At 58.5% G+C, this 9365-nt stretch overlaps 1 protein-coding gene across 4 annotated transcripts; it reads right to left on the bottom strand.

The window, feature by feature from the left end:
- Positions 1-25: 25 nt before the first annotated feature.
- On the bottom strand, positions 26-8511 carry KLC3 (kinesin light chain 3). Of its 4 annotated transcripts, XM_031458860.2 has the most exons (14): positions 8428-8484; positions 6796-6894; positions 4904-5169; positions 4161-4391; positions 3770-3839; positions 3148-3367; positions 2656-2743; positions 2473-2574; positions 1750-1923; positions 1080-1170; positions 964-1004; positions 766-872; positions 499-562; positions 26-260 (listed from the first exon to the last, which is right to left on the bottom strand). In XM_031458860.2, the coding sequence occupies exons 3-14, from the start codon at positions 5159-5161 to the stop codon at positions 189-191; spliced, it is 1518 nt and encodes a 505-aa protein (XP_031314720.1). In that variant the 5' UTR covers positions 5162-5169; positions 6796-6894; positions 8428-8484; the 3' UTR covers positions 26-188. The 4 variants fall into 4 exon arrangements, with proteins under 4 accessions (XP_031314720.1, XP_031314719.1, XP_064345492.1 ...); XM_031458859.2 differs by lacking the exon at positions 6796-6894 and having other exon boundaries at positions 8428-8511; XM_064489422.1 differs by lacking the exon at positions 6796-6894 and having other exon boundaries at positions 3770-3836; positions 8428-8511.
- Between the last annotated feature and the right edge of the window lie 854 nt (positions 8512-9365).

Here is a 9365-nt window from a genome sequence, read left to right as displayed (position 1 = left end):
TGAGGGAGGAAACCTGAGGCAGATGTTCTGGCTGCCAAATCTACAGCCTTTAATTGCAGGAGAGGGCAACAGGAAAGCCCAAGATAGTGGGGGCCCCCAGGAGGCCAGGGGAGAGCCATGGAGATGAACGGACTCCCCTCTGCCCACCTCTCTCCCACCTGTCCCCAGAAGCTGCAGCCAAGTCGACTTTAGCGGGGGCCCATGTCCTGGGTGCTGGCGCTGAGGGTCCGAGAGGCCTCACTCAAGTGCCGGTTGGGGAACTGGGGACAGGCACAGGGGATAGTGGAAGGCAGGTGAGGGGCTGACCCAGCTGCATTCCATCTGCCACTTGGGCTACTCCCTGGCCGCCTGGTGCCAGCTTGTCTGTCCCGCTGGCTGAGGTGCTCATCCTCCTGTCCCCCCATCCCCCTGCCTCTACCCAGATCAAACCCATCCATCCCCACCCTTCCCTCGCCTCTGGGCCTGCCAGTCTATCTTTGACCTGGGTGTGCCCCTCACCTGGGTCCCAGCAGCCCTTGGACCATCCATGTTCAGCATGTTGAGCGATACAGCTCTCTTCATCCTGCGGAGGAAGGGGCGGGGGGTGGGGCACGAGTGAGTCCAAGAGCCTCTGGCTCCCATGCTGGGAACAGTCTCTCCAGCACCAGGTTTGATAGTATGTGTCACAGGGGAGATGGGAGCCATGGAAGGTTCTTGAGCAGGAGAGGAGTGGGCTACAGATTCTGCAGCTAGTCCACGCTCTCGCTGACCTGACCCAACACTCACCCGGCTGCCCCCGCTGCCCCCTCGCCTCGGAGACGAGAGACCAGCTTCTCACTTCCCCGTCGGATGGACTCCCGGAGCTTGGAGAACGAGCTGCTCCGACGAAGGGTCTGGGGAGGGCACCGGGGATACCGGTCAGTACCCCTCGCTCCATCCAGCCCCCGTCCCCACTCTGGGAGCTGAAGCAAAGCCTATTCTCACCTGTTGTTCAGCGTCACCAGCTGTGCCTCTGTTGGGGGCTCCTGGGGAACAGATGGGGACATTGTGGCAGGACGCTGAGGAGCCACTTGGAGGAGAGGGGAGGGGTTGGGGCTCACCGAGAGGGGCGGGCAGGTCCTCCCTGCTGAGGATTTCTTTGTACAGCTCTTCTGCCTGCTGGTACTTGTTCTGTTTCAGGTAGGCTGAAGCCTGAGGGGAGGGGATGGCCTGGTTGATCTTGGCTCAAATCTGGGAGCGTTCCAGGCCCCGGCTTTGCACCCAGGCTGGTCCTTCCCAGCCCCCTAGGAGGAGGCCCAGGCTCACCAACACTCAAGGCCTCAGCCTACAGCAGAGTGGGCTCGGAGCCCGGCCCCGCCACTGCCCATAGGGCAGCTGACTTCCTGGCTCAGAGCAGGAGCCTGTTCCCCACTCTGCCTAGAGCCAGTGCTTGCCTCTCTGTGCCTCAGTTTCCTCCTCTGCCAAATGGGGCCAGGGGAGCACCTACCTCAGAGGGCCCTTGAAGAAACGGACAGTGCAGGGCAAGTACTAAGAAGGGGGCCTAGGTCAATAAATGCTCTCGTCTGCTCCCGCTTTGACTGGAGCTGTTCTCTGGCTGCTGCCAACTTGCCTGCTTCCGGACACTTCCATACCATCTGTGCTGAGCAGTCTCATGGGATACCTCGAGGGCCAGGCAGAGACGGGGCCCCAGCCTCTGCAGTATCCCACCAGGGAGCCAATGGGTGCCTCCCCAGCACTAGACCCCTGTCAGTCCTCCTGGGTCCCCCTCACCAGGTTATTCTTGGTCTTGGCCACGTTGGGGTCGTGGGGCCCGCCCAGGGCCTCGTAAATGCTCAGGGCCCGCGCGTAATGCCGTTCCACCTCCTCGAATTTGCCCTGGTTCTGGCAGAGCAAGGCCAGGTTGTTGAGTTGCTTGGCCACGTCCGGGTGGTCGGCGCCCAGGACCTAGGGGTCATCGGGTCACAAGTCATTGGGGTCATCTGGGATTGGTGGGCCACGGGATGCCAGTGGCCATGGAGGGAGCCACTGGTGATTAGAGGATCGAAGTGGAGAGTTACATGAGGTTGGAGGCGAAGGGCAGGAGTTGTCCCCATCAAACTGGGGATTAGTAAGGTCAGAGGTCACGGTGGCCCAGAACCTCATGATTATGGGGTCAAACAGGTAGCTCAGGGGTGGGGCTGTACTGGTCTTGTGGGGCTGGAAGGTCAGGACCAGGTGAGGGAATGAGGTGAGTTACAAGAGGAGGCGACAGAGTCAGGAGTCAAGGTCAAATGGAGCTCATGCTAGGTCAAGGGTGATGGGTCATGGAACTAAGTGCTTTAGGTTCAGACTGGGGGTTCACAGCATTAGATGGGAGGGGCACAGAAGGTCAGAGACCACAGGAGTAAATCAGGGTCACGCGAGAGCCACAGAATTGAGCACTTCAGGATTAAGTGGGAAGAGCCATGCAGACAAGGGCTCCATGGGAGCTGGGGAGGGGTGGTGGGGTGGAACCTTCTCTCGGATCTCCAGGGCGCGCTGGCACAGTGGCTCCGCCTCCCGGTAACGCCCGCGCTTCCCGTAGAGGACGGCCAGGTTGTTGAGGGTGGCGGCCACCTGTGGGGTGCAGGAGGTGGGTCAGGAGTGGGAAGGCACAGGCCACAGCCCTCCCTTCCTCTCTCCTGGGCCCCCACTCACCGCCGGGTGCTCAGGGCCCAGCGTCTGCTCTCGAATCTGCAGAGCATCATGGAGAAGGTCTGTGGCCTCCTTGTACTTGTTCTGGTCCCTGTGGGGCGGCCCAGGGATGGAGGGGGTTTGGCCAGCCTGGGGTAGCAGGGGCCATGGGCTGGGTTGAACCCGGCAGGCCCAGGGACCTGGCAGAACCAAGCATGGGTGGCGCCCTTTGGGGGTCCCTTCTGGGTCTCCCCACACCTCCCAAGTCACGCACAGGGTTCCTGCACTCTTCTGTCACCCCAGGTCTCTTCCCTACTCTGTTGAGGTCTCTGTTGCGCACACTGTCTCCTCTTTGCCTGGGTCTCAGTGGCCTCCACAGATCTCATTCCCCTCTCCCCACCACCATCCCAGGTACCCTATCCTGGCCAAGCAGGACACCAGGGTTCCCCCTCCCCTGCCCAACAGTAGGTACCCGCCCTTCCAGTCCCCTTCAGCCACGGCAGCCTCAGCCCTCACCGGTACACCAGCGCCAGGATGTTGAGCATGGTCGCCACGTCAGGGTGGCAGTGGCCTGAGCTCCGCTCCAGGTCCTCTAAGGCCTGGCGGCACAGTGGCACAGCCACCTCGTAGCGACCCTGCCCTGCGTACTGAATCACGAGGTTGTGCAGGGTCCGAAGGCGGGCTGGGATCTCATAGCCACCCTGCTGAGCCGCTGCGGCCCCTACTGCCTCAGGACCTGGGAATGTCAGACGCCGAGTCACCGCAGGCCTCCCACCCCTACTGCCCCACAGGAGGGGACACACACACCCCAAAGCTACAGCTGCCTCACTGGCCCTGGGGACCATGGGCCCCTACACTGACTTCTGGGATTGGGATCACAGGCAACTAACTGGCCTGTGGGATGTAAACACAGGAGCCACCTGGTTTGTGGGGCTGCGGCCACCTTGGCATGCCTGGTTCACAGCTCCCAGCCTCACCTGCCCGCTGTCACCCCACCCCCCCATAGCCACCTACATCAGTCATCCTGACACCCCACCTTGACCTCCCCATCCTCCCTCAGAGACCTTGGGGTCCAGCGAAAGAAAGTTCCCTCCCCAGCCTTGGCCTTTCGTCCTGGGGCTGAGATCCCCACACCCACCTTTCCTCTCGTCCTCCTCACTGGGGAACAGGGAGGCCAGGCTGTCCCGGCGAGGGGGGGACTCAGGCTGCTGCAGAGAAGACAGGAAGTGGGGCATCAGGAAGATTAGGGTTTCAGAGACTGGGGTCCTGAATCTCAGGGTCTGAGGGCGGTGGTGGCCAGGAGCCTCGGGGAGGATCCTTGGGCCTTGTGGAGCAGCTAGGGCAGGGGGCTCCTGTGGAAGTTCTACTGGGTCTGGGTTTTGTGGGGTTCTGCAAACCCAGGGTCAGCAGGTCCTTTTGAGGGTCTAGGGCACTTGGGGCTCTGTGAAGGGATGGGGAGTGGTGGGGTATCCAAGGAGTGCACGGTCCCCAGCGCATCGTGGGCCCCGCTGCGCCCAGTCCCACAGCACCTGGCTCTCCACAGGCGGGTCGTACTGCCGCAGCTGCCCCAGGAACTCAAGGTGGTTCTTCTCCTCCTCCAGCTGGGCCACGGCCTCCTCGCTGGCCCGCAGCCGCCGCTGCGTCTCCTCCAGCTCCTCCCGCAGCCACGCGTTCTCCTGGGCCAGCCGCCGGGCCTGCGCGCGGAGCCGCTGCTTCTCAGCCTCCAGTGCACCCACGTGCGCTGACAGGGCCAGCAGCACCTGCCGGGGGTCAGGGGTGGCCAGTCAGAGGTCTGGTCCCTACCCTGCCAGACAGCCCCCAACCCAGCCCAGGGCCTCAAACCAAGCCAAAGCACCCGCATGGTCTCCAGGATCCCCCAGATTATACGGAGACCCCTCCAATGGGGCTCCGGGGATGCTCAGAGGCTCCCAGGGACACACCCAAATCCTGCCCAGGGACTCCTCTGACTTCACCCAGGTGCATAAATTCCGCTCAGGGACACTTCATATTCCACCCATGCAATCCCAAAGTCTCCCCAGGACCCACAGTTCTACGGAGGGACCTGATCTGGCTTAGGGCTCCCTGTCACACATAAGGAGCCCCCAACACAGCCCAGGGATCCCATCTCTGGACTAGAGCCTCCCCTTCCCAGGCCTGGCTCCCCCAGGCCTCCCTCTACCCAGGCTGCCCCCCACTGCAAACCTGGTCCCCTCACCCCTGGGTCCTCCCACTCAGGCCTGAGCCACATCCCTCAAAGTTGGTCCCCTCATACCTGGGCCTCGCCCAGCCCCAGCTCGATGGCCTCCAGCGAGTGGCTCACAACCTGCTGCTTTTCTTCCAGCAGTTCCAAGCCAGCCACCGGGCCCTGTCCTGCCAGGGCCTCCGCCAGGTGCCCGGCCAGGCCGCGGTGCTCTGCCCGTAGGGCCTCCAGCCCCTGCACTACTTGCCGCGTCTGCCGCACCAGCTCCTCGGGGCTCAGGCGCTCGGGGCCCAGCCCCACGCCTCCGGGGGCTGCCACCTGCACGGACATTGCTGCTCCTGGGGGTGACCGGGGTTGGAGGGTCACTGCCAGGGCCAGGCAAGCCAGCCTCTCAGCCTCCACGCCATTAGGGTTCACAAGTCCCCTCCCAGCTACCTCCCTACCCACCTAGCCCAGCCAGCCCTCTGTTCCCGTGCTCTCCTCACTCCAGCCAGCACCCTGTCCCACACCCATCCCGGCCAGCCCACAGCTGGGAACATTCTAGTCTCCCTCTGCCTGTCCTCAGCCCAGGGCCCTGCCCCGAAGGCAACTCCAAAATCTCACTATGTGCAATTAACCAAAGGAGGACAAACAGCCATCTCCTGGCCTCCCACCTGCCCTCAGTTCACCCGGCCAGCCCTGCCCACCCCAAGGCCCCCGGATACCCTGGCCCAGTGCTCCGGGCTGTGTCACCTGGGACTGGAAATGCCCTCCCCTCCTGGGCTTGTGGGGCGGACGTATGTGTGGAGGCGGCAGCCTCTCCGTGAGCTCATTCTCGGGGTGTTTTTGTTGGGAACCAGTCAGACCACTGGGGGTGGGGCGGGAGGAGAGGGCCATGGGGCTGGGGTGCTGGAAGCAGAGGAGGCCTCCAGATTGGAGACGTCAGGGAGGGGGCCCCACGTGGCGGCTCCCAGGGCCTTAGGAACTGACAGACCCAGAGGAAACAGGCTCCACCCTCCGCTGCAGACAGGTCCAGCCTGCCCAAGGTGTGTTGGGACACACGTGTGGCAGGCGTGGCCCACGGATGTCACCCTGGCTGTGTGAGAGCTGAGGGTTCTCAGAAATAACACATACTCTTCTCTTCTTTCAAATATGATACAATATACATACACACTGTCTCAGATATATGCCTTCTCACACACACCCCTCAGAAACACAACGTAATACACGTCCTTCTCTCAGAAATACAATGCACATACTTTCTTTTAAATGTTTGGTATCTTGATTGTGGTGGTGGTTTCATTGGTGCATACATCTATCAAAATTCATCCAATTGTACATCTGAAATATGTGTAGTTTACTGTACAGAAATTATACCTCAATAAAGTTTTTAAAAAGTAATAAAAAAATACAATACACACATTCACACCCATCCACATTTCCTTTCAAAATACAACCTAACAGCACGCTAACTCAGGTGCACACACAGATACATTCAATGCATTTTTCTTTCAAAAATAGCACATCTATGCTCCTGGGGGGAGGGTATAGCTCAAATGGTAGAGTGCTTAGCATGCAAGAGGTCCTGGATTCAATCCCCAGAACCTCCTCTAAAAATTATAAATAAATAAACCAAATACTTACCCTCCAACCCCCCCCCAAAAAGAAAATACAACCCAACACACAGGTGTATTTCCCTTTCAGAAACAGAAGCCAGCAATGAAGAAACTACCTCCCTGTCTCCTCACTCAACTCTGTCACCTGCAAAAATATAACCAAATCCCAAATCATTCCCATTCGACTGTCTCCTTGCACTCAGGCTCATGACACATGCCCTCTCCCACCCTCACACAGTTCTGCAAGCAGCCAGCTCTCCATCCTACACCCAACGCCACCTCCACGCACACACACTCTCCCAGGATTCGCCATGGACCTGTCACCACCTTCCCCACTTCCTCCACCGCCCCGGCCAGCCAGGGACTCACACACACAGATGCACTTCAGAGCTTCGCGCACGGACGCTCCAGTGACCCCTGATCGCAGACTCTTAGACTGTTGCAAGCGGGTGCTCACGGCACGGACAGCTGCGGAGACACAGAGGTAGTCCGATGCTCTCCGCATGCTCCCTCTCAGTCTTACTTCACTCAAGCGACTGTTCCCACCATGAGCAGCCCACTGCTCTTTGCACCCGCTCGCATGCTCATGATCACACACACTTAAACACACAGTAAGGGCAGGTAGGTAATCCTGTGGGATTTATATACCGCAGCCTCGTCACCACCATCAGTCTTTATGTGCATATTTGCTTGTGTATGTATCAATCTCTATGTATATATATGCTCATGTATACCTCAGTCTCTCTATATGTGCTCACGTATATATCAATCTGTCTATGTATATATGTGCTCATGTATATATCAACCTCTATGTATACATGTGCTCATGTATATATTTCTATATATGTGCTTGTGTATGTATCAATCTATGTACTCATGTATACATCAATCTCTACATAGTATATATGTGTGCATATGTATAACACACCATAGTCTCACACTCCACATGCAAGTCACATAAATGTTCAGACTCACAACCACACAAGTTCATCGACAGTCATCCTGACTACCACAACCATTACGCCTGCAATTTTGTGGACGTATACAACCTCCCACAACATCATGCACAATCTCAGACACTGAGCCGAATGTTCTAGACACAACCTCATGCAGTAACTGTCAAGGCGACACATACAGCTTGACCACAGCCACACATCACTCAGGCTGTTTCCTAGACACACACCAGCTCTCCCATTCATACCATCCTCCAGAAAGCAAACTCCCCTTCACGTGTTCAGCCAGGTGCACCCAACCACACAGCTGACAACAATAATCACAGTCACACCCCATACATACATCCTGTACCCCATAGTGCCCACCTCTCTGCCACCTCACCCATCTCACAAGCAGAGAGACAACCACGGCCACACAACCTCTTGGTCACACTCACAATTCTAGAAACAGTTCAACTCCCTTCCAAACACACACACAAGGCATTACAGACACACAATCAGAGGTCGCCCACATTTTCACTTCACTGAATCGGTTTCACATCATTCGCACAGTCCCTCTGTGCCCTCGCAGTCCATCTCCCTTTCACACCTGTAGCCACAGCTTGACACCATCACACACACCTGAGCTTCGTTCACCATCCCTCAAGCACAAGCACAAGCACACACTCGCAGGCAGGAGGCCCCTCCATCATGGCCAGCCCCTCAAACCACCCAACTTACCCCTGGCTGGCCGGCCCAGGCCCTGGTACCCTGGCTTCACCGCCGCCAGGCCTGTTCGTTGCCGGCCCGTCCCAAGGGCCCCGTCCCTTCCCCAGGCCCCGCCCCGTCCTCGCTCCTGTTTACCTGCGCACCGGGGAGGGGGCGCAGCCCCAGCTGGGCCTCCAGACCCGCCGGTGCCCGCTGGGCAAGGGGCGTCCAGAGACCCCAAGGCCCGCCCCTGTCATCAGGCCTGTGGGCCCAGGGGTGCGCCAGGCCCTGCCCACATCCTCTGCCCCCACCTCCATCCTCGCGGCTCCCGGCACTCCCGTCCCGCACTCCCGGCGCCCACCTGACCGCGGACTGCTCCGGCTCCCACTGCGCGGTGCCGCCCCACGCTGCGCACGCCCCGCCGCTTCCAGCTGCGCCCCTAGTCTCGAGCCGAGGGGCGGGGCGACCTATCGCCCCGCCCCCGCAGGTGAGGCCGGCCCCCGCCCCACCCCTCCCGCGGAAAGTGAAGCCCAGTGCAGTGGCCCTGGCCCTGCGGGAATAGCAGAACCTTGCGCGCCAGCCAGTAGCCTGTAAGACACGTCGAATCTGAGACGATTTCAGAGCGCTAAAGGCCTGGAAACCAGAGCCCCTGCGAAGCTAGAATCTTGGAAACCCGGAATCTTGGAAACCTTGGATCCCAGACGGATGGCCTTGCAGTGCCAGCCACCGACCCTTTGCCTTGGCTGTGCCCCCTACTTGGACCTCTTTCCACCACAGATACCGATATTTGTCTGGTCTCTTTTCAAAGGCCACTTCCTCCGAAAGGCCTTGCCTGCCTCTTCTAAATTACACCCTCTTACCAAAAACACAATCTCTTTCCTCTGCTTGATATTGTCAATAAAACTTTTCAGGACCTAAAATTATGTAACATTATAATTACGCTACCTTGTTATGGTACATCACATCATTAACGAAGCTAAAAATTGGGTTCTGGGTTCACATCCGATTTCAGCACTTACTGACTGTGCAGGCCTTGAGCAAGTAGCTTAATCTCTGTCTCCGTTTCCCTAATCTGTAAAATGGGGACAGTCTAAGGCTGCGAGGATTGAATGAGTTAATATATGGATCGGAAGCGTTTAGCAAATAGTAGTTACTGATTTTAGGGCATTATATTATTGGTTCTCCCTCACTAGAATGCCAGCTCCTGAGGGCAGAGCTCTCTATTGTCAGCACGTTTTCTTTAGCACTAGAACAGCCTGGCCGAAGTTAGGTGCTCAATAAGTATTTGTTGAGTGACTG

This window comes from Camelus dromedarius, chromosome 9 (assembly GCF_036321535.1).
Source record: "Camelus dromedarius isolate mCamDro1 chromosome 9, mCamDro1.pat, whole genome shotgun sequence".
Classification (NCBI taxonomy): Eukaryota; Metazoa; Chordata; class Mammalia; order Artiodactyla; family Camelidae; genus Camelus; species Camelus dromedarius.
Note: the sequence above shows the minus strand (reverse complement) of the source record. Positions and strands in the feature narration are given on the sequence as shown.

Coding starts and splice junctions, on each gene's coding strand:
- KLC3 (XM_031458859.2), bottom strand. CDS start 5,161: ATGTCCGTGCAGGTGGCAGCCCCCGGAGGCGTGGGGCTGGGCCCCGAG. Junction 4,392..4,903: donor TGGGGCTGGGCGAGGCCCAG/GTATGAGGGGAC, acceptor GACCCCCGGCAG/GTGCTGCTGGCCCTGTCAGC. Junction 563..765: donor GGGGCAGCGGGGGCAGCCGG/GTGAGTGTTGGG, acceptor CTTCCTCCGCAG/GATGAAGAGAGCTGTATCGC.